The sequence below is a fragment of the Astatotilapia calliptera genome, chromosome 10 (assembly GCF_964374335.1).
Source record: "Astatotilapia calliptera chromosome 10, fAstCal68.1, whole genome shotgun sequence".
Taxonomy (NCBI): Eukaryota; Metazoa; Chordata; class Actinopteri; order Cichliformes; family Cichlidae; genus Astatotilapia; species Astatotilapia calliptera.
In genome coordinates, this window is record NC_137431.1 from 21,806,172 (window position 1) to 21,829,428 (window position 23,257).

A 23,257-nucleotide genomic window follows, 5' to 3' on the forward strand; every position below is an offset into this window, starting at 1 on the left:
AAGTCACATTTTCCAAAGCACTCCAGCGGGCAGGATTGGAGTCTTTGTTTTGGCCGATTCTGGCCCTTGGGCCTTATGTTTGACACCTCTGTTCCAGATATTACATCCGTTCCAGATATTAGAATCGAACAAATACCCCCATGTTGTGATAAAACGAGTAAAAAAAGTTATTACTTAAATGATAATTAAAAACTACAAAAAATACAATGAAATTAAACATTTGCACAATAAAAAAAATAACTGCAAAAGGGAAACTACTTTAAAAAGGGTGAAACGTTTGCAAAAGAAACAAACATATTCTAACTAATGAAACTAATAACTAACTTTAAGAACTTTCGACCATACTGTAACTTGCAGAATAAAACACAAACACGGGCTACAGATGGACAGATCTATGGCGTAAGCTTGCCGCTCTATGTTCATATTCTATATTGACGTTCCTCCTCCCGGAAGTCAGCCTCTGCCTCTCTCACGCTGCCTCCTTCCCAAGCAGCGCGAAAACTGTAGTTACATGTCCGAGTTGCACGGGGGTAAAAATTGTCTGTTGTGAGTTGAATTCACGTCGTATCTGTGGCTGTACACTACTGTTGTGAACGAAATTAAACCCTGTGTCACGCTGCTGTGGGTCAGTGTGGCGCTAACTGCTAAAAACACTGCGACGTAGCATGAAAGCTAGCCTCCTGAGTTAACCAACACTTAGTAAGTACTTTGTTCTGCCAGCTTTCCAGATATACCCAATATACTGAACGTCGGGTACATGTTACTAAGATAGCTACTTTATTTAAATGTATCCTAAAAGAATATTTATTTCAGTTTATTGAACGCCGAAGCACCTTTGAAATAATTAATCACCGCTAACTCTGTAGTTAAGCTTTATTATAGTCTGTTGTTGAAGAAATTAATTAGCATAACAGGTAAAGATTCCAGTTTTCAGCTCAGGTCTTTTTAAGTCATCAAATATTATAGCGGAAGGTTTGTTTTGCTGAAAGACTTGTCAGTGTAGATTAGTGGTTACGCAGCACAAACTGATAACAGTTGAAAACCACAAACGCTGCAGCGAGCACATCATCTGATGTTAGTTATTCTTTTGATAAGACCTGTTTGTTAATGTGGCTACTGCCAATAAGAAACCAATAATCTGTCACTCCTACTATATTTCGTTGACTCACAGGGAAGAGAATCCCTGTGTGTCTTATTTTCATCACCTCTCCTTCTTTTCTCTTTCAGAAAGCAAAAATGTCAAAGATCGACAAGATGAGCATCCTGGGGGTGAGGAGCTTTGGGATTGAGGATAAAGACAAACAAGTCATCTCTTTCTTCACTCCTCTGACTGTTCTGGTCGGACCCAATGGAGCAGGGAAAACAGTACGAAAGCATTTCTGACAAAAGCAATACTTGACTTATCGAAACATGACAGCGAACACAAGGGTCGACATAGCACTTTTTGTATTTTCCAAAGGCTTACAGGAAGTTGAAGAATAATATTCCAGAATGATAAATGCTGCTGTCATGTATTCATTTCTTTTTGATGCTTTCAGACTATTATTGAATGCCTAAAGTATGCAACATCTGGAGAACTTCCCCCTGGATCTAAAGGAGGTGCATTTGTTCATGATCCAAAGGTTTGTTTGTGTTGAACTAAAAGTACATTTCTCTATTTCTGACTGCAGTGGTACACTTAAGACTCATAATGTGTGGCATGCATCTGAAATTACTTTTTGCAACAGATTTGTTTGTGTATTTGTAATATTTTATATGTTTTAAATGCAAATTTAATACTAGAAAACATAAGACAGGGATGAAGTGTGTGAAAAAGCCTGATTTAAGTCACTTGTGAAAATGACAATAAAACTCCTAACTGCTTGGTGCTAAATATCTTTATCAGGTTTAGTTTGTCTTCATACCTTAAGAATTGTTATGATTTCTCAAATTTAGCATTTTCTGAACATGTTAAAATTCAGTCTTAGCCTTTACATCTTCTTCAGGTCCTTGTTGGATGATTTTTTCACCTTTATTCACGTATAGCGATGTTCATATGATTCCAGGATGCCCATGAGACGGATGTGCGTGCTCAAATTCGCCTCTTATTCTCAGATGTCAATGGAGAGAAAGTGACCATCCAACGCTCTATGTCATGCACTCAGAAGGCAAAAAGCTACACCTTCAAAAGCTTAGAGCAGGTCATTACCAGATGGAAGTAAGCCAAAATCTTATGTTTCTTATGTAAAGTTTTGTTTAAAGTAAAAAAAAAGAGAAATATTTGTGGATTGTATACTAAGGTTTCCTGACCTTTTTCTTATGCGACTGTCTATTATAATTCATCCAGAGATGGTGAGAAAGTCAGCTTGTCTTCTAAGTGTGGTGAGCTGGACCGGGAGATGATTTCTGCATTGGGTGTGTCGAAGCCTGTCCTAAATCATGTCATCTTCTGCCACCAAGAAGAGTCTAACTGGCCCCTTAGTGAGGGAAAAGCACTCAAAGACAAATTTGACTCCATTTTTGCTGCAACCAAGTAAATGGACGACACAAGTGTTGCATTACCCAGTTTTAGCCTAAAAGGAATTTCTGTTAATGTCAATTTCTCTCTCCTGATCAGGTATATCAAAGCTCTAGAGACAATGCGTCAGCTGCGACTCAAACAGAGTCAGACAGTCAAAGAGTGTCAGGTGGAGCTGCGCTACCTGAAGCAGAACAAGGAGAAGGCCCAGCAAATTCGAGAAACTGTGGACACCAAGGAAGCCCAACTGATGGCCTCAAAAGCCAGCGTCCAGCAGATAGAGAACCAGATTGAGCCGCTTGAGGTGGGCTGGTGTATGTGTGTTTTGTGTATTTATTTATTTGTTGGCTGCATATCCATGAGGCCAAGCTTCCATCCCATCACATTCCAAAGGTGCTCTGTTGGGTTGAGATTTGATGACGGTGGAGGCCATTTGACTGCACTGAACTCATTGCCATGTTCAGTAAGCCAGTTTGAGAAGATCTGAGCTTTGTGACAGTGTGTGTTATCCTGCCGGAAGCAGCCATCAGAAGATGGGCACGCTGTGGTCATAAAAGGATGGATATGATCAGCACTCAGAGAGGCGGTGGTGTTTAAACGATGCTCAATTGTTACAATGGAGTCCAAAATGTGCCAAGAAAATCTTGGCGAGTGGTTATTTAAGTTATTGTTGTCTGGAAGCAATCCAGTCATTCTCCTCTGTCCGCTTACATCAAAAGGCATTTTAAGCCAGAGAACTGCCGATCTCTGGAGATTTTCTCTTTTTCAGACCATCATCATCACCTTTCTTCCCCATTCTGAAGCTCAGTTTAAATTTCACCAGGCTGTTTTGACTGTGTCTGCAATGAATGTGTCTAAGTCTAAATGCATTGCTGCCATGCGATTTGCTGGTTACATACTTGTGCCACTGAGCAGTGCAAGAGGTTTACCTAATGAAGTGTATGTATACATGCATACATATTGTGGTGCAAGCAGATTTCAAACCTTGCAAGTATTTCTTCTTGAGTGGAAGAAGTTGAGGAACACGGATAAATTATTTGGGTGTGCTATGATTAAAAGTTTTTTTGTTTTGTTTTTTAATCCTGTGTCAAAGCATATGGGTGCAATGAGCACCTTGGAAGGGGATAAAATATATAAAATAACTTAAATATCTTATTCTTATTAAATCAACTGACCAAATATATTTTTTATATTTCACTGCAAATACATCCCTGTAGGAGTCTGTTACAAGTTTATTGTATTTCACTGCAAATGAACAACCAGTAATGCTTTAAGTAACTTCATTCACTGAATCAGCTGAATAAAGCTTATAGCACAATAATATTTAAGGTATAATGGTAATCGTCTTTTTCAGAATCGACTGATGGATATTGACCTTAAACTCGGGAAAGTGATGAAGCTAGATAATGAGATCAAGGCTTTAGACAGCAGGAAGAAACAGATGGAGGAGGACAATAAGGAGCTGGAGGAAACAATGGAGCAGGTAATTTGATAATATACGTAGTATATATATATTTTTTTATTTTATTTTGTGATGAAAAACCTAAAGCAGAAGAACAATTAGGAATGACAACTTTTCGTAAAGGAGGAATGCCGGGATGAAAAAGACTGAAAAATTAAGTATGAGATAAATAATAAAATGCATGATCAAAGTTAATGAGGTTGTATTATTAATGTTTTTCTCCCTTATAATAGGCTTAATTATATTTATGTATTCATGTAAATATGCCAGACTTTGCCACACAGGCTAATTTTCTTCTGCAGGAAAAGCTTAGCAGTTGCCTCATTGTACTCTAGAGTCCACTTTGTATGATGTGTCATTATCTTCAGTGAGGAACTAATAAAAATTTTAAAAAAAAGCTACAGAGGGTGAATGAGATTGTTTAACTTAACAATGAGCCAGTTAACCTTTGGCTAGCATGACTACTCTATCTTTTCACTTCTGTTTGTTGGGTGATGGGATCTATTCCTATAGTTAACAGTATCAGGACTTTGAACTATATGGAACCAGAGCAATTGGGGCAGATTTATGACTGAAAGACCAAATTTATTACCACTATATACTGTTTTTATTTTAAAGCATTTATAAAAGCAGGTCCAAATGTCTATATTAATTACACTCGGTGAGCCACTCTGAAACCAGTTTACTGTGTGTGGCAGGTGTTTCAGGGTTCAGATGAGGAGCTGCAGGACATTTACCAGAACCACCAGGGGACAGTGAGGGAGAAGGAGCGAAGGCTGACCGAGTGCCAGAAGGAGCTGGAGAGAGCTGGCAGAGAGTGTCAGAGACTCAACAGAATCAAAGCTGAACTTCTGGGTGAACAAGGTACCCACAGCTGTACACCTGGTGCTACCAGGGTAGCTAAACATCTGTATCTGAATGTGAAAGCACACGCACGATTGAATATATTCCAGCATTCTGGCAGAATATCACACTCAATGCTAAATAAATGATTAAGCTGAAAATATTCGTATTATTAAGGCTATTTTTTTCAGCATAAACTTTATTTTTCTTTAGTACAAGACTAGCTTCTTACACCTATTTTGCTTTTGTTTTTCCTTCTTCCCAGGTCGTCTACAGTCGGAAGCTGACCACCATACACAAAACATCAGGAAACGTGACACTCAGGTAATGGGGGCACAGTTGCAGTTGTTGTAATGGAGGCTTTAAATGAATATAATCGAGTGACAGAGACTAGGAAAATTTCATCACAGCAGTGTCAAGCGAATGTTAGGTTGTTCCTTGAACAAATCACACATGTTGGTATATTTTTCCTCCCTTTTCCTCCCCTTTCCCACACAGGTTCGCTCTCTGTCAACCTACCTGGAGATGGAGGGCTATGACCGACCACCCTTCACTGCTCTTCAGCTTGAGAGCTTTCATCGTCACGTAACGCAGAGACTGGAGCAGGAAAAAGGGACACTTGGCCAAGTTATGGTAAGAAATTCTCAGTTGAAATAAAAAACCAAGAGTTTTCCTGAATTCATGTTATTTACAAACAGAGTTGAAAAACAAAATGGACAAGAATTCTTTTAAATATTTTCATTTTTTCATTTCTGGTTAATGCTGTTAAGCAGTGCTATTGTTTTCTCTCTGTCTGATCATCTGCAGAGACTCTTAATACATAAATATATCTTTATTATTCACTAGTGTCTTAGAAGGTTTTTCCATAAAACATTCAGTAATATAGACAGAAACTGTTAAGACGATGTTGACATTTCATGTGCAGTTTTCTCTTTTGTGAAAGATTTTAACTACTGAACACAAGAAGCCACTGAAAATTCCACTCTTACTATATTCACAGAAGTTTTTACATCACTCGTGAATTTTGGACTGTGCAATTAAAAATAAATATGCAGGTCATGTTCATGGTGCCTTATTCCTGCGTTTGCTTTTGTGTCATAAGGTCGATCTGCAGGAAAAGGAGCAGCAGAAGCAGCAGTCTATTGATGAAATGAGGGATAAGAAAACTGGCCTGGAGAGAACAGTGGAGCTGAAGAGAGACATGCAGGGAAAGAAGCAGCAAGAACTGAGGAGTGTCAGAGCAGAGCTGCAGAGGCTGGAGGGTTCGTCTACTCGACTGCAGGATCTGGAAAATGAATTGGCTAAAGTGGTGAGAGTATTTTGTTTTGCTGTGAATTTTAAAAGGTGGTTGTTTTTTGGTTAATTTGCAGAATTCCATATTAAGGATTACACTTTGTTTGGGGCACACAGAGCATGTGAACCTACACACAGTTATTCTGGAAAAAGATGTTGGTGCCCTCCCTACACATTCCCTCAAAAAATGTTTTTAATTTGTAGCATGTTTGACTCTTTATTCACACCAGACAAAGAAGTAACAATGCTCAGGTTGTAACTTGATGTTTTGTCAGTAATGGTGATAACACTCGAATAGGGCAGTGCCTTTGTTTTCATACGCACATGGCGGAAAAAGCATTTCGGCGACGGAGAATGAGAAGGCCGAAAGCAGATCATTGAATGAAACGGATGAACCAGAATTGGTTTGTAAAAATGCTGCAACTTCAGTGGTGTGGAACTGGTTTGGCTTTCGTCCGTCAGATACACCACAAAGCGCTATTTTTGGTAGAGCATGCTAGCAGGCCGTCGTTATTACCGTGTTTTTTGGAAAATACAGCACACTTAAAATCAATCCTTTGATTTTTCTGAAAATTGACAGTGCCCCTTATTATCCCATGTGCCTTATGTATGACTTCTGGTTGTGTTTACTGACCTCGAAACGATTTTATGTCATACACGGTGCTCGAAAATCTGTCAAATGTTTTAGTACAACTTTGCTAAGCTACGAACCCGCACCGCTTGATGGGTTGTCAGAACATTACGGCTATCGTAGGCAGGAGCCTCGCGGAGTGATACGTACTGTGCTTCAACATAATATTACCGTATTGTGTGTGTGTGCGTGTGTATAACCTCTTTTTAAGTTTTGTGGATATTCTACATGGTTATGCTGAGGATATGTCGGCCAATTTAAGGAATTTGCATTTGTACTGTTAAATATTTATATAACTTTAATGCACATAAAAAAACAGCTGCTTGTTTAAGTAAAAATATATTGATGTTTTGGGGTTTTTTTGCACTAATAAAATTGTGGAGTCGTAAAGTATTTTGTCTAGTGTCAATTATATCGTCAGTTATATCGTTATCGCAAATTTTCAAATGTATATAGTGATAAATATTTTTGGTCATATCGCCCTGCTCTACACTCGAATAACAGATAACAGAGAGGACACACAGAAAGGGAGTAAGACAGAGAGATATACATTTCCTGAGCTTTCTCGAAGAGATTGTTTGCATAATGTTCAGAAATGTTTTTGTCAAACAGTTGTGCATTATTCCTGCGATTTGTTATTATCATTTTTGTGAATGAAGTTTTAAAATTTCTGCCATAGAAAGTTTAACTGGAACTATACTGCTGACACACTGTGGTCTTTTGTTGTATAATTGATGCCATTTTTTTCAATGTTTGTTTTCCTGTTCAGGAGCGTGAGCTGCAGAGTGCAATCCAGAACTCCAACGTGGAAGAGCTGAAGGCTGAGGTTTCGGAGCTCCAGAGAGAAAAAGCTGAACTTGACCGCAAACAGAGACGGCTAGATCAAGAGATGGAGACGCTCAACACACACATGACTGCACGCACGGAGATGGACATGCTGAAAAAGAATAAGGTAATGTGTCATCTACAGTTAAAGAAAAAGAGTCAACGTTGATTACTGCAGCCTTTCTTAGAGTTGACCCCCTCGAAGGTGATGTTAAAAAAATGTTGCAGAAACTCATCCAACTGTACTGTAGTGGTAGTAAAACCAAGTAACCCTGCATGGTAATCTAACCTTCTTTCTAACCTCTAACCTCCCTTCTTCGTCGTTCCCTTTTATGCCAGCTGCCACATCATGTTTCCTTTCTCTGTAGACTCTCATTTCTCCGTTTGCTCTTTTAATCTTTTAGGGCGAAAAGGAGGAGCAGGTACGCAAGTTCAAGTCCCGTCACAGTGAGGATCTGGTGTCCTTACTGGGCCACTTTCCCAACAAGAGAGAGCTGGAGGACTGGATCTATTCCAAGTCCAAGGAAATTAACAGCACCAGGAACAGACTTGCAAAACTCAAGTTAGCAAAATGCATTTACGTTGAAGCACACACACGATGAAAGAAAATGCTTTTAAAAAGACGTTTTTCAGAGGGACTGATTGGTGTTATATTGCTGTTTTTTCCTACATTTCAGTAAGGACTTGGCTTCAAGTGAGCAGAACAAAAGTCACATTTCTGCTGAGCTGCGTAAGAAGGAGCAGCAGTTAACCAGTGACGAAGAGAAGTTCTTCAATGTGTGTGGTAGTCAAGATCTAGACCAGGACCTGGGCAAACTGCAAGAAGATCTGGAGAAGATATCCAAACAAAGAGGTTAATGGCCCAAAAAATTAACTAGAATTGGCACCTTGGAGTTGACAAGATCCTTAATTGCAGTGTGGACCTTAACTGTAAACTATAAAAATGCCTCTTTTTCACTAGTGCTCTGGCTGCAAAATGTCCAGTTGTATAGAACTTACTTTGTCATAATTACTTTCCCAATAAGTTGCTAGTTGTTATTCCCGTTTTATATAGTGGTGTTCATTGTAATAACCCAATGTAGTGTAAAAATGAGGATAAAGCAGAGTAGCTACTTATTGATTAGTCCTTGATCATCATGTCTTGTCTAAAAAAACAAAAAACAAAAAAACCCAAGATGGCCACAGCCAAAGTGCCAGACTTATTCTTTAAAACTTGGCAGATCAACAGGTGATGAACATGTCCATCATTAATATACATTTTATCTTTTATGTAGATAAGATGTTACAGAGGTTGATGAGGTTCATTCTAAAGAAATACAGAATCCTTTGTGTTGCTGGGTGGATTTAACAGGTTCAGTGTGTCGCATCTTCTGTGCGTTTGACTACATTATAAATTAATGTAACAACATCTTTCCATCTGCGCTATAATCTCGAGTGAATCAACTTTGTTAAAATTGGTTGACATATTCAAAAGCATCACACAATCAAGAAAAGTATTTCCTATTGAATATAACTATATATGTATTCTCTGGGTATGCAGTAAGTTAACCAAGGAAGTGATTACTTGACTTTAGTGTGTATGCCCATTTTAACTAAAAGCCTAATGTACAGTGTGGTTGGTTGGCGTCTTTTCTAGTAATAATTGGCAAATGATTAATAAATTTTCTCTTTCTGCACCTGTCCTGGTATAGCCATGCTAGCTGGAGCCACAGCAGTGTACACCCAATTCATCAGTCAGCTGACAGAGGACAGGGAGCCCTGCTGCCCAGTGTGCCAGCGGACGTTCCCCTCTGAGTCTGATCTGCAGGAGGTTATCAACGACATGCAGTCGAAGTTACGCCTGGTGCCGGACAAACTGAAAAATACAGAGCAGGACCTGAAGAGGAAGGAGAGGAAGAAAGATGAGATGATGGCTCTCAAACCTGTGAGGTACTGAACCAGAGGGGTCTCTGATCTGAGTGTTTTTTTTTCTGCTTCTAAACTCAAGTAAAAACAAATGTCAGGTGATACCCTCAACAATATTAGAACTAGAAAAAAATTGAAAAAATAAAGAGTAATAAAAAATAGAAGACCAGAACTGTTGTTGTTTAGCATCATAGTAATTTAAAACTCTACCATAAAACAGTGCAAAGAACAAATCCCTGATGTCTTTTCTGTAGTCACCCAGTTGTAATAAGCAGCACTGCATATAGACTGATAAACACCAGTCTATAGGACTGTGTAGCATAAGGTTCCTATACTGAGTTTGATTTTTTAAATAAATAAATGACCATAAAAGTAAATATCTTTAATTGATTTTTCCAAAATTTACAGAGTTACCATTTTTCTTCCTAACAAGGAAATAAATTAGCCTGTGGACAGTCTCTTGTTCTCTTTCCTTTCCAGTAGATGGAGCTAGAGTGTCATAGTTCTAAATTCTGGACACACACACACACACACACACACACACACACACACACACACACACACACACACACACACACACACATACAGTGTGTGTTAAATCTCTGAGATGAACATAGTTTAGTAAGCCAACAGACACTTTTTTGTTGTTGTCAGGACAACCTTTCATGTTAACTTTTATAGTGAGTGTGATGATAGTCAGAGAAACATGTATACAAAAAACGAAAACATTTCAGTGTCATATTTACAAATAATCTTATGTAAATAGTCACGTACTTAAATTTTTCGAGGGTTTTCAGCCCCACCTTGTGGCTGCCTGTACATTATGTTTGCTTCGTTTTATTAATGGAGATGGAAAAACTTTTCTCAGCTGCCATCTTTCAAAGGGTGTGAATATTCTGCTACAGGGCCGTGTGACAATGTATCCAATGAGTTCATGTGAGCTGATTTTATGTGTGCATACTTAATTAATTCACCTTATATAGCTGTGATCTCTACAACCAGAGTCTGAGTCGAGCCTCTGAGTCATCTGATATGCCATTACTTTTTCGTTTGATTGTATTATCATATGAGGCACAGCCTGTCTTCAGTGACCCTGCAATGCACCAAATGTCTTGGCTGCCTGTGGTTCAAATTCAGGACATTGAAGTAGGCCAAGTGTCTCTCAAAAGGGATGTTTGTTTTTATTAGGTCTCTTTAACTTGGAAGCAATAAGATGATTAAATGCTCAGCTAAATGTAGCTAAACTCATTAGTAGGTGCAGCTTTACAGTGGAAACACTAGATAAAGTTAAATTAGTTAACTCTGATGAGTGTTTCCACTTAAGTTAAGTAGAAACACTAGTTTAAGAGGTGTCCCCTTTCAGCACATATAGTATGGTCACTGTGTGTCGTGGGACAGGATATCTTATATTATATGTGTGTTATCTCTCTCCTCTCCTCTCCTTCAGAAAACAGACATTATAGACACAACAGTTTGCTTTCAAGAGTTTCACAAAGTTATCAGCGGTTTGTTTTCCTAATGTTTTCAGGTGGGCTATTCCACAGTTTGGGACATAAAAGTCAAAAACTGTAGTAGCAAACTTCTGAAAATCTATTTATGAAGATAAAATGCAGTAATCTTTTTGTTAATGTCTTTTTGTTAATGGGGGTGGCTGTAGCTCAGGTGGCAGAGCAGGTCAGCCACTAATCAGAAGGTCGGTGGTTCGATCCCAGGCTGCCTCCTGCCTGCATGCCAAATATCCTTGGGCAAGATACTAACCCCGTGTTTGCCTACTGGTGGTGGTCAGAGGGCCCGGTGGCGCCAGTGTCCGGCAGCCTCACCTCTGTCAGTGCGCCCCAGGGCAGCTGTGGCTACAATGTAGCTTGCCATCGCCAGTGTGTGAATGTGTGTGTGAATGGGTGAATGACTGAATGTAGTGTGAAGCGCTTTGGGGTCCTTAGGGACTAGAAAAGCGCTATACAAATGCAGGCCATTTACCATTTACCATTTAAATGTATGGCCAGATAGTTCAGTACATCATTGTCATGGTAACAAATGTTATGCTGTCTGATAAGGGTGGTAAATAGCAACATGTACAGTAATGTGAGAAATGTAACTACTGTCAACTTCAATGACAACTGCCGTGTAGAACATCACAGAGTGATATTCAATCTCCGCCAAAGATGAAGAATTTCCTGTCAGTGATACGTGATTTGAGCCATTCAGGAACGTTATCTGAAAAATCTACCCAGCGATTACACAGTCTCTCAAAGGCTGCCTTTATTCAAGTGAAATGAGGTTAGCAACCTTATCAGAATTGTTAGTCTGAGAACACTTACCTTTTTGTGGGATGTAGTACACCTTTTTAAAGCGTTTTTCTTTTTACATGAATTCAACTTTGTCAGATAACAAAAGGTTGACTATTGGTTTATAAATTAGTATATTAACAGCCATTTCTATGACAGAGACTGATGAAAAGGTGGTTTTTCACAAGATGAATCGTGAGAACTGTGGGGGTTTAAGAGTTTTCTTTTTTCCCCGCACCCCCACCATCCGCTCAAATGCCCTTAAGGTTTATTTTGGTTTGGTTTGGTTTTTTGGGGTGGAGATTGACGTCTTTTAACTATTAATAATGTTGAATAATAATTCTGTTGTGTTCTGCAGTTGTATATTATAATAACTCAAGTGTACGTACAACATGACTCCAAAACTCTTCTTTCATAGTTTTGTGACAGATATTTGAAAATGTGCCTCCAAATATGCTTGTAGACTTTAATAACAAGGTGTCAAAAGGAGACATTGTTGTACATACAGGTTTTTAATAAGTGTCACACTTTCAAAGTATATTTACTTTTCATTGTCATGTCTCTCAGACAGTCCATTGTACAGCTTCAGGAAAAGGAGCTACCGGAGTTGAAAAACCGTCTACAGACTGTGAATAGAGAAATTGAGAGGTTGAAGGGTGACGTGGAGGAGCAGGAGACTCTGCTTGGCACGCTGATGTCTGAGGAAGAAACTGCCAAGGCCTGCTTGCAGGACATTTCTCTCATGGACAGATATCTGGTATTAACCTCCTGCCTGTCGTTCTGGACTTGCACTTATATCTTTCCTGATCTCTCTTTACCCAGCTTAAACCTTTGTGGGCCTTTGTTTTCTCACCTTTCTTCATTCTCTTCTTTATTTTCCTGATATTTAATTGGCTATAAATTATTCTTGTTGATTGATGTTGTTATTAGAGTTCCATTTAAGCAATGTCCTTTTTTGGATTTTCTTTTGCTTTTCAGATGGACCTTAAGGACGTGGAGAGGAAAATCGCTCAGCATGCAGCAAAACTCCAAGGAGTAGACCTGACCAGAACCACACAACAAGTCAGTCAGGAGAAACAAGAAACTCAGCACAAGTTAGACACCAGTAAGATGACACAAAGCAAGCACATCCATTCACGGGGAAATTGTGTCTCTTACATTCTTAATTTTCTAACTTTGGCACTCAAAATCTTTTATTTCTTTCTTTTTTTTTATTTAAGAATTTGGCTCAATTATCATGCTCTGAGGACCTACATAAGGAGTGTGACTGGGAGGGGGGTATGAAGATATAGAAGCAGTTATTCGAGAAGGGCTGTTTTATTGATTTCGCTCAAACACTAGATTACTTTTCTCACTGAAACAGCTTAAACAGTTTTACTGCTTTGATTCTTTGCTCATACCGAGGCTGCTAGCCATTTGTTAGCTTCTTTAAGATGTCCTCGTTCAGCCTGTTGACGATCATCTAAGTTACTGATTGGATTTATTGTTAAAAACATTTTTGTTCCACCTGCGATTTACTCTCATATAACTGATCGCTTGCACCGCTGTATGCATGTTGTTCATGAATAAAATGGTATGCATTGACCCTGCCGGTCATCAGTGACCAAAGATGCTGGAAATCGTGTGATATGAGTCCCTGGCTGGTTTGTTGATGTGTCTCTAGTTGCTAGTTGTTTTTTCTTTCTCTTTACCTCTTTGTATATTTTCAGCTTCCAGCAAGATGGAGTTGAAACGTAAGCTGATCCAGGACCAGCAGGAACAGATACAGATGCTTAGAAGTGCAGTGAATGAGACACGAGCAGAAAAGCTCCAGCTGAGCAGTGACATGCAGAAACAGCAGCAGCTGGAGGAGCAGTGTGCCGAGTTCACCACTGAGATCCAATCCTTGACCAGAGACATCAGGGTATTTTTTTTGATTTTTATTTTTTGTGCTTACATATTTTATATTCACATGAAGATTAAAATGTTTCACACTTTATTCTCATACTCTTAATACAAAATAACAGAAATGTACCATAATCATACAATCAAGTCTTATATATTCATTATATATGGCTACCAGATGTTTGGTGAACATTGTTTATTTTTAGTTGCATGGTTTAAAAAAAAATTCTATAAATTTTCTATGTTGTCCCTTTTTTGTGTGTGGGTTTTTTTTCCTGTTCCACTTTGTGGTTTACCAGGAGGCAAAGGAACAGCTGTCCCCTCTGTCTGCCACTCTGGAGAAGCTACAGCAGGAGAAACAAGAGTTGCTGGAGCGCAAGAGGCAGAAGCAGGAAGAAGGGCAGGAGAAGGTGGGCACAGTCTCACTTTTGTCTCTTTTGGAACGTGCTTTCTCTATAATGAAAAAACAGCACAGAACTTTACATTTACGGAGCAATTACTTGTTATCAGTTTTCATTTAAAGTTTTTTTTCCATTTAATTTGCTGTGCATGTCATGTCATAGTTTTTTGTATTGTATACACACACACACACACACACACACACACACACACACACATACACATATTAATAGATAATGACAGAGCATTATGTTTTTGTAAGACCTTTGTTCTGCCACAAATAAACTGTGAATATCTGTTCATCTAAGTCTGAATTCTGACTGTGTTTCTGACAGATCAGCTCCATTAAAGAGAAATTAAAGGCGATCACCACTTTGGAAAAAGACATCACTAAATATGTCGATGAGGGCAAAGATGAATATAAAGAGGTAACATGTTTGGCATTGTTGTACAAGATGCATCACAACCCCCACCCCCAGTGATTTATTCTGTGACATATATTGAATTGTAGCCTCGGAGTAAAAGGTACGCATATATTTTATATAACTTTGAAACACCAACTTTTTCATTTTAACACTTTAGCATTGTTTCTTGTGAGATTAGCTGTAGAAGCTTGACTGTAAATGTGTTGATTTTATTATTTCTGAATGTGTTTAACCCTTTCACGGACCCTATCATTGCAGCAAAAAGAGTCTGAGCTCCATGAAACTAACACTCAGCTCCATGAAGCTGAGAAGCACAAGGAGAAAATTAATAAGGAAATGGGAAACATCCGTCAGGACATAGACACTCAAAAGGTACAGGACAACAGAGCAAACACTGTTTCACGTTTCGTAACTTTAAAACGAAGTTAAGAAACTTTATTTTAGATTCGCCTAACTCTAGCTACATGAGTACGGCAAGCACTTTTTAAAAGTTTAAACCTTCTTAATGAATCCTAGGTCCAGGAGCGCTGGTTACAGGACAACCTGACATTGAGAAAACGTGTTGAGGAGTTGAAAGAAGTTCTGGGTAAACGTGAGGCTCTTATGAAGGACATGGGCAACATGCAAGTCATGCAGCTACGCAAGTAAGAGCACCACACCCATTATCAATTTTCCACATGATTGGTGAAGCAACCAAGCAATTAAAATAGTTTCAGGCTCCATCACATCAGAAATGCCACACTTAACACTTGTAAATGTTACAGAGCTGTTTGTAGTATTTTAAATTCCTTCCCTTCATCTCTTTCTGTGGTTTTCCAGAGAACGGCGTGAAGCAGAGCGCAAGCTGGAGGATTTGAAAAGAAACCGCAGTATTGCATTGGGCCGACAGAATGGCTTTGAGGAGGAGATACTGCATTATAGGTGAAACATGCAGATATGCAGCACTTACACATACAGAGCTTACTCTATACACATATGGTCATGCAGAAAATGAGGAAATAATACAGATAAGAAAACTGATTGGAAAATTGTGGAAAAACATGATATCCCAAAAGCAGCTGTCCATTCAGGTTCTGTGTAAAACAAATGAGGATGACAAGAAGTGAATCTCCAATAGATCTTCCATCCCGAGAGACGTTGAGCTAATTCAGTAGAAATAAATGTTATCATATAATAAAAACACAGCATGATTAACCATTATTGTTGATGTTTTTCGCAGCAATAACACCTCTGCTATATCTGTATATATTCTGGATTAGACTGCTGTGAATTAGAACTTTATTTGTTTTCATTTATAAATACTGTGTATTGTTCAGATCCCTGTCAGAATATTAATACCAATACTTATGTGTACCATAGAGTGTACAGCCGAGTGTGTGAAGTCATCCTATTATGATACACCTCTGTCTGTTTGTCCAAGAGTTTCTCCTCTATGATCAGGTGTTCAGTAACCAAGGCACACAGGTACATCTTAGGACCCCAGAGCTTCTTAGCCACCAACCCATTTTTACCATTTCTGAGCCTGCAACATGTCATTTTCCACAATTGTAACGTCGGATTATAAGGTGCACTGTCAAGTTTTGAGAAAATTAAAGGCTTTTAAGAGTGCCTTATAGTCCGAAAAATACGGTAATAACGACGGCCTGCTTGCATGTTCTACAAAAAAATGTGCTTTGGAGCTATCTGATGGACAAAAACCAAACCAGTTCCACGTCACTGAAGTTGCACCATTTTTACAAACCAATTCTGGTTCATCTGTTTCATTCAACAATCTGTTTTAGCCTTTCTCATTCTCCGTATGTGTGTATGAATACAAAGGCACTCCGCATGCGCGTTTTATCCACATTCTATCGTGAATTTTCATTTTCTTGTCATTGCCTAACATTACAGCGGTATTACCTTTAACGGTATAATATGGCCCAGCCCTACTGGGAAGGATCTGGCATTTGACTCTAATGACATGAATGTGGTGGAGCATAACTGGACTAATATTTTGCTGTATTTAAGGGCTGTATCAAACATGAAATAATTGTAAAAATGTACTCAAAGGCAATGGGATGTTAAGCTATGTGAATTAGTCCAGCTTACAAAATCCACTTTTCAAGCATGTAATTTGACATGTGTAGGTAAACCATAAGGCACATAAATATGCAAACATAAAATAAGAGGTAAGTTAAGATCATCTTTTATCGTCTCAGTGTATATTTGATTGAACAAAATCTTGCATACCAATTTTTCATTTTACACTTGATGTTGGCAAACATTGTCTGAGTGTGTGAAATACACCAACAACATTTAGAGTAACCTTAACGCTCTCTGGTCGCTATGGTAACAGTTAAATATTTCTTTCAAAATAAGACACACAACTACAAAACAAATATAAAGTACTTGAAAATATCTAATTCGCCATAATGCTAAATCAACGAGAGCCCTGTTTCTCTGCAACGAGACGATCCCACCTGGGCGTAATGGGGGACAGTGACACCTGAAGTGTGTTGCTTATGCTTAGTCTGCTCCGCGATTTTGTTTTGGTAGCTGTAACTGCAGAAAACTCCGCTTCACACAGATATGATGTTGGAAATGGAAACATAGTTTTTAGTGCTGTTGTGGCAATCTTGGGGTATTCTGCCACAACTTTTATCCAGAATACCGGCAAAGTTGATGTCTCGAACATACTTTTAAGGCCTGTTGTGATCTCCAACAGTTGATCTTCTTCTTGCACAGACATGCTGGATTCACCCGGTTTATTGACAAATGGGTCGCAGATCCATTCCGTGTCAGTTCGTGGGTCTTTTGTGATTAGGAAGTAGCACTCGAACTCTTTTAAAGGCAAAGACAGGTGATCGTGCATGAGGAAGTTATTTATTTTTTCTGTGTGGCCGGTACCAAAAAAAGAAAATTTATTCATAACACACGGGAAAAGACCCAGGGAAACAGAGTTAACGATAAAAACCCTGAAAACCACAAATTTCGCACCTGCGCCTCAACTCTCGCGGCCCGGTACTAAATGACCAGGGGTTGGGGACCGCTGCGTTAGACGACTGACATCTAATGCACTAATACTGTAGTACTGATGTGTCCTAGTGTACTAAAAATGGTTTAAGTTAAAGTTAAGTTATCAAAGCCCTGGGTAGTGTTGAGAAACAGTAACAGAAAACCATGTCATTCTCTATTATTCAACGATTTATCATTAAACTAAAAGTGCAATTTGAAAATATTGCTTACAGGAAAGAGCTGCGAGAGGATCAGTATGACAAAGCTGATGAGCGCTACAGAAACAAGATGATTACAATGAGGACCACAGAACTGGTCATCAAGGACCTGGATCTCTACTACAAGGCTCTTGATCAGTAAGTTTTGTCCTAACATATGCATATATACAGCTTGTGGTTATTAACAAAAAATAGTTCTCCATACATAACATCTGATTTATGGTCTTCTTTTAAAATTCTGTAAATAGTTTTCATTTGACAGCTTTGTTGAATAAAGAAAGATTTCTACCATATTTTGTGATACTTTGCAATGTCAACAGGAAATGACGGTGTCAACTGATGCAAATTATCGCAGTTCTATCTTGTGCAGATTTTTGTGCTTTTCCCTCACGTATAAGAGAGTGTCACTTGCAGAAACATGGCTAAGCAGTTTAGTCAGCTATTTACTCAGCTTGGGAAAATGGAAGTGTATGGTGACACATACTGAAACAGATGAGATTGATTAGTTTCAGGGTAAAACCACAGATAAATAACATGAAATGCATAGTGAAATGTGTGTCAGGAGTTCAGAGTTTTTGACACATTCCCTTGTATTAGAACAGTAACTTGTTAATGTGAGACTTGTGAGTCTTCATCAGAGATCAAGAAGTGCTATACATGCTACACAAAATATACATAATACATATCTATGAGTGAGTCTACAATAAATATAAACAGATATACGCAATAAAAACCATAAACCTCAATTATAAATATACAAACCTCAGTTTAAAAAAACAAAAATCATTAAATAAAAAAAAATTATAGAAGTAAATGTGTCTGTGTTTGCACAATAAAAAGCCAGGATAAAGCAAGTAAAAATAAATAGGTTTTTTCAGCGTTTTCAAAATGACTGAGAGATTGCGCAGCTTTAATGTGAGAAAGCAGATTGTTTCACAGATAAACAGGCCCTATCACCTCTGCTTATTAGCCTCTCTCTAGAAATGTCCAAGAGCTGTTGGCTTGTAGACATCAGGGCTCTGGTAGGACTACAGGGCTGTAAAAGTTGAGTTAAGCAGGGTGTTGTAAACTTCAGACATTACATGGAACCTTTCTTTCTGAGTTGATGTACTGTTTGCATTGTTGCAGTTTGAACAGTACTAGTAGGTCTTGTGTCAGAACATCATTAACTAGTTAGGCCTTAATTGGACGTCTATGCATATCTGAGGGAAAAAATTCACTTGCTTCAATTTCAAACTTCGCTTAGAGGGAGGTTCATTTCCACATCAAAGTATAGTTTTATTAATATCTGCTGAGATGTGTTCTTCTTCAGTCACACTTAACATCTACACTAAAAATTTCATTTTATAAAATGTTGGATTCATGGCTGCTGGTTAGAAAGTGCAAACCAACTTTCCAAGTCTATTAATTTTTTTTATGTCACAAGATGGTTTAAATGAAAGAAGGGGGGGGGGGGGAGAACCTCAATGTGACCTAGTAACATACACGACCAGTCAAAAGTTTGGACACACTTTCTCATTTAATGGATTTTCTGTAAGTTAATTACTTTCTACATTGTAGATACATACTGAAGACACTAAATATATGAAGCAAGATATGGAGTTGTGTAGCAAAAAAAGAAGAAGCTCTAAATAGGTTTTATTTTTTAGATTCCTCAAAGTAGCCACTCCTTGGTTTGTTGACAGCCTTAGCCTTCTGTCAGTGAGCTTCATGATGTAGTCACCTGAAATGGTTTCACTTCACAGGTGAGCCTTGTCAGGGTTCATTATTGGAATTTCTTGCCTTCTTAATGGGGTTGGGAGCATCAGTTGTGTTGTGCAGAAGTCAGGTTGGTACACAATAGCCCTATTTGACAATTGTTAGAATTCATCCCAAAAGGTTGATTATTTTCATCTGGATGTAGCATTTACAGTGGGAGAAATGTTTTGTCATTGTGGTTGTTGATCAGTGGTCTTGACAATTTGCAAACTAATGATCAAGGAACTGACCTCACAGCCATTTGTCCATTCAGTTTCAGTCATTGTATAAATGTACTGTTTATAAGGTTGGGGAAACCTGCAGTCAGCTGAGACTAAATAAGTCACTTGGATGAGTGATGGATTGTTTCTCCGAATGAAAACGTTCCATCCAGACAAACAGAAGCAACCTTTTGACATTTACTTATCTGGATGATTGAGCATGTGTCAAGGCATGTTAGATTTCGTATTATGGCAAGAACCAATCAGCTAAGTAAAAAGACTGCCCATCATTACTTTTAAAAACTGAAGGTCAGTCAGTCCAGGGAATTGCTAAAACTTTGAATGTGTCCCCAAGTGTAGTCACAAAAACCATCAAATGCTACGACAAAACTAGTTCACACGAGGACCAGCCCAGGAAAGGAAGACCAAGAGTTACCTCTGCTGCTGAGGATAAATAGAGTCCTAGTAGCAGTCTCCTCTAAACATCAAATGTGCAGAGGAGACTGCGCAAATCCGGCCTTTATAGTCAAATAGCTGCTAATAAACCACTTCTAAGGAAAAGCAACAAGCAAAAGAGATTTGCTTGGACCAAGAAAAACAAGGAATGGACATTAGACCAGTGGAAATCTGTGCTTTGGTCTGATGAGTCCACATTTGAGATCTTTTTGTTCCACCCCCGATGTCTTTGTGCGACTCAGAAAAGGTGAACGGATGGTCACTACGTGCATGGTTCCTACCGTGAAGCATGGAGGTGTGATGGTTGGGGGTGCTTTGCTGGTGATACTGTTGGGAATTTGTTCAAAATTGAAGGCACACTGAATCAGCATGGCTACAAAAGCATCCTGCAACATTCCACAGTCACCTGTGGCAAATTCAGATGGTTTGGGATGAGATGGACTGCAGAGTGAAGGCAAAAGGGTCAACAAGTGCTCAGCATGTCTAGGAACTCCTTAAAGACTGTTGGAAAACCATTTCAGGTGACTACCTCATGAAAGTCATGGAGAGAATCCCAAGAGTGTGCAGAGCAGCAATCAAAGGGTGGCTGTTTTGAAGAATCTAAAATATTGAGCATGTTTTCACACTTTTTGTTTACTTCATAATTCTATGTGTTCATTCGTAGTTTTGATGCCTTCAGTGAGAATCTACAATGTAAATAGTCATGAAAATAAGAAAAAAAACGATAAAATGACATGTGTCCAAACTTTTGACTGGTTGTATAAGTTGGTATCTGACATAGCAAATGTAGAGCAGGTCATCCAGATTAAATTAAAACATGTCACGATTTCATCTAAGGGCGTGCAAAGTCAATCTTACCAATCCTAGTTGATGTAATCACAAATTTATACATACTATTCTGATTTATATTTTTACACAGCTCAAAAAATGTATACATGTGTAAATATTACCACTTTCCTGCCTACATGAAGAAATATTGGTAAGTTTTATGCACGTCTTCTGTCCTAAAAAGCTTTTGTAGTTTTACTGTAATGACACATCTTGTGCTTGTCTTCCTGATGAGGCTCTTTGAATTTAGGTCACCAGAACTACCGCAGAGTTTTTAGCTTCATAGCTGGAACGTCAGCAGCATTGACAGGGTGGGAAGTGATGTCAGTGTCTTCCAGTACTTTGAGTTGGTGGCCGAGTGCAGGCTGAAATCTGATACAGTTTAACTGGTATTGCATAGTGACGTTTTTATTAACTTTATCTTTTTTTTACTGTTTTGGAAAAATCTTTATCTAAGTATTCCTTATTAACCTAAATTCATCAAAATTTTTGGAAGAAAAATGTTTTAAAAGAATTCTAACTAAATTAAATCAACAGGGCATTGCTTACACTTTTACATTGTGTTGCATTCCTGTTAATTAATCTTTGCAGTCAAATAAGGTGTTTATTTTGTTTGCCTTTCCTAGAAGCAAGCTTTAAAGTTTGCTTTATGATGGATGTGAATAAAACTTGTAGTAAAGCTACAACTGAGAGATCCTTCTCTTTTTCATCTGCCTTGTTTTGCATACATGACAGCTATTGGGACTTTGGAAAAATAATCACATTATTTTTTGTCCATGGGGTTGATCATTTCTGTGAGGTCTGAAAGTACTTCTTTTGCTTAGTGGACAGCATGCCAAATGGAATGCACTTGTGTTGGTGATTTCAGTGCGTCTTTGTGGGCTCAATACATGTGCAGATATGCAGGTCTGTTATCCGTAGTATATCACTTCAGTCAAGTGCATTCAGGAAGCATCATGTCTCGCAGGCCAGCAAACAGCTGTGATTGGCACGCCATCAAGCGGTGATTTGAAGAGCGCTTGAGTGCTTTTGCTTTGCGCTTTGTTGGCATAGCACACATTTGAAATATTATTTGATCATGTTCATTTAACTCATTCACTGCCAGCCATTGGCAGTGAATGAGTTAAACCCATTGACTCATTCACTGCAAGTGACGGCTATAGACGTCAATGGCAGTGAATGAGTTAATTGTGGGAAGCAAAATGTCTAATTGTACAGCCTATTAATAACAAGCAGGGCTCGCTTTACCCCAGAGGATGGTGCTTCCAAGAATTTCAACTAGATCACAGGGCAGTTTTCCACTTGATGTGTTACATCACATCAGCTTGTCCAGATAACCTCTGTTTTTTGACGTTGACTGAACGTATTGCCTCCTGTGGTGGTCTTGTTGACGCCTCAGTGAAGGGAAAAAAAAAAAGATTACTTCACTGTCTTGCACGAAGTAGGTGGCCTTTAGTCATTCTATAAATAAAATGAATGAATCATTTGCACATTTTATTTTAAACTTTAATAATGTTTCATCAGTTTCAATGAAAGGTCATTGGTTTTTAGTTCTGACACTTTGCTACTGCATGCTTTTTATCTTTAGAAAAATATATATATTGACCTGCCTAATAATGCTAAATTACACCTATAATTACAATTTGCAGACTAATTAGCAGCCCGATTTACATAATGCAACACTTGCAAAAGTTAAGTTTTCGGAATTATCTGGCTCTTGACCTATATGTTCTGCTTGCCACATACTCATCTCCCACTACATTTCATGGCGAAAAAACTTTTTCTGACTTAGAGTTAGGTATGAAACAGTACACTTTGTTGTGTGCAAAGAGTTCAACTATTCGGTGCAGTCAGCAGTTTGAAAGCATGTTTGCGTGTGCAGAGTGCAGATGCGAGCACTTGTTTTGAGTTCAGGTCGCTAAAGCCTTTTATAAATAGAAGCCAATACAGGCTTTTGACTTTTAATTGTAGGCCCATAGATTATTACAGATATAGGTAGTTTATGTTAGGGTGCTAAGATGATATATTATCTTTCTGTGTTATCTTCAGTTATGTGTTATTCTATGTTATCTTCATTTACATGGCTAACCTTAAGTAAGCTCCCATAACAAATTGTATCTGATACCCCAGACCTGGCATATTGTGAACTTTCACAATACACTTACTTTCTCACCTTTCCAGTTCACTGTATCCTAATGGATTGTAAGATTGATGAAAAAAATAAACAGAATTTAAATCCACAGTTAATCGTTTGAATAACTTTTCAGGAACAAATGCTAAATAATTGCAGAGCCTGTTTTTTCCGAGTGTTTTGAAAAGCATCTCGACTTAATGCCGAGTTATGCTTCCATGTT

The 23,257-nt window shown here is 38.4% G+C and overlaps 1 protein-coding gene and 1 long non-coding RNA gene across 2 annotated transcripts in view; both read left to right on the forward strand.

Annotated features, from left to right (window-relative positions):
* Positions 1 to 447: 447 nt before the first annotated feature.
* rad50 (RAD50 homolog, double strand break repair protein) overlaps positions 448 to 23,257 on the forward strand; it is a 30,153-nt gene continuing 7,343 nt past the window's right edge. Inside the window, exons 1-24 of the mRNA XM_026181638.2 lie at positions 448 to 699; positions 1,228 to 1,365; positions 1,539 to 1,622; positions 2,046 to 2,197; positions 2,327 to 2,512; positions 2,597 to 2,801; positions 3,852 to 3,980; positions 4,658 to 4,823; positions 5,068 to 5,126; positions 5,301 to 5,435; positions 5,905 to 6,111; positions 7,496 to 7,678; positions 7,956 to 8,113; positions 8,229 to 8,404; positions 9,243 to 9,480; positions 12,309 to 12,498; positions 12,720 to 12,846; positions 13,451 to 13,644; positions 13,925 to 14,035; positions 14,360 to 14,452; positions 14,708 to 14,821; positions 14,966 to 15,093; positions 15,269 to 15,370; positions 17,677 to 17,799. Of these exons, the coding sequence (XP_026037423.2) occupies positions 1,237 to 1,365; positions 1,539 to 1,622; positions 2,046 to 2,197; positions 2,327 to 2,512; positions 2,597 to 2,801; positions 3,852 to 3,980; positions 4,658 to 4,823; positions 5,068 to 5,126; positions 5,301 to 5,435; positions 5,905 to 6,111; positions 7,496 to 7,678; positions 7,956 to 8,113; positions 8,229 to 8,404; positions 9,243 to 9,480; positions 12,309 to 12,498; positions 12,720 to 12,846; positions 13,451 to 13,644; positions 13,925 to 14,035; positions 14,360 to 14,452; positions 14,708 to 14,821; positions 14,966 to 15,093; positions 15,269 to 15,370; positions 17,677 to 17,799 (3,389 nt within the window). The 5' untranslated portion in view covers positions 448 to 699; positions 1,228 to 1,236. The remainder of the gene's footprint in view (positions 700 to 1,227; positions 1,366 to 1,538; positions 1,623 to 2,045; positions 2,198 to 2,326; positions 2,513 to 2,596; positions 2,802 to 3,851; positions 3,981 to 4,657; positions 4,824 to 5,067; positions 5,127 to 5,300; positions 5,436 to 5,904; positions 6,112 to 7,495; positions 7,679 to 7,955; positions 8,114 to 8,228; positions 8,405 to 9,242; positions 9,481 to 12,308; positions 12,499 to 12,719; positions 12,847 to 13,450; positions 13,645 to 13,924; positions 14,036 to 14,359; positions 14,453 to 14,707; positions 14,822 to 14,965; positions 15,094 to 15,268; positions 15,371 to 17,676; positions 17,800 to 23,257) is intronic.
* Positions 20,170 to 21,595, forward strand: LOC145431629 (uncharacterized). Its single transcript, XR_013911969.1, has 2 exons — positions 20,170 to 21,054; positions 21,154 to 21,595. It is a non-coding gene; the product is annotated as an uncharacterized LOC145431629 (long non-coding RNA).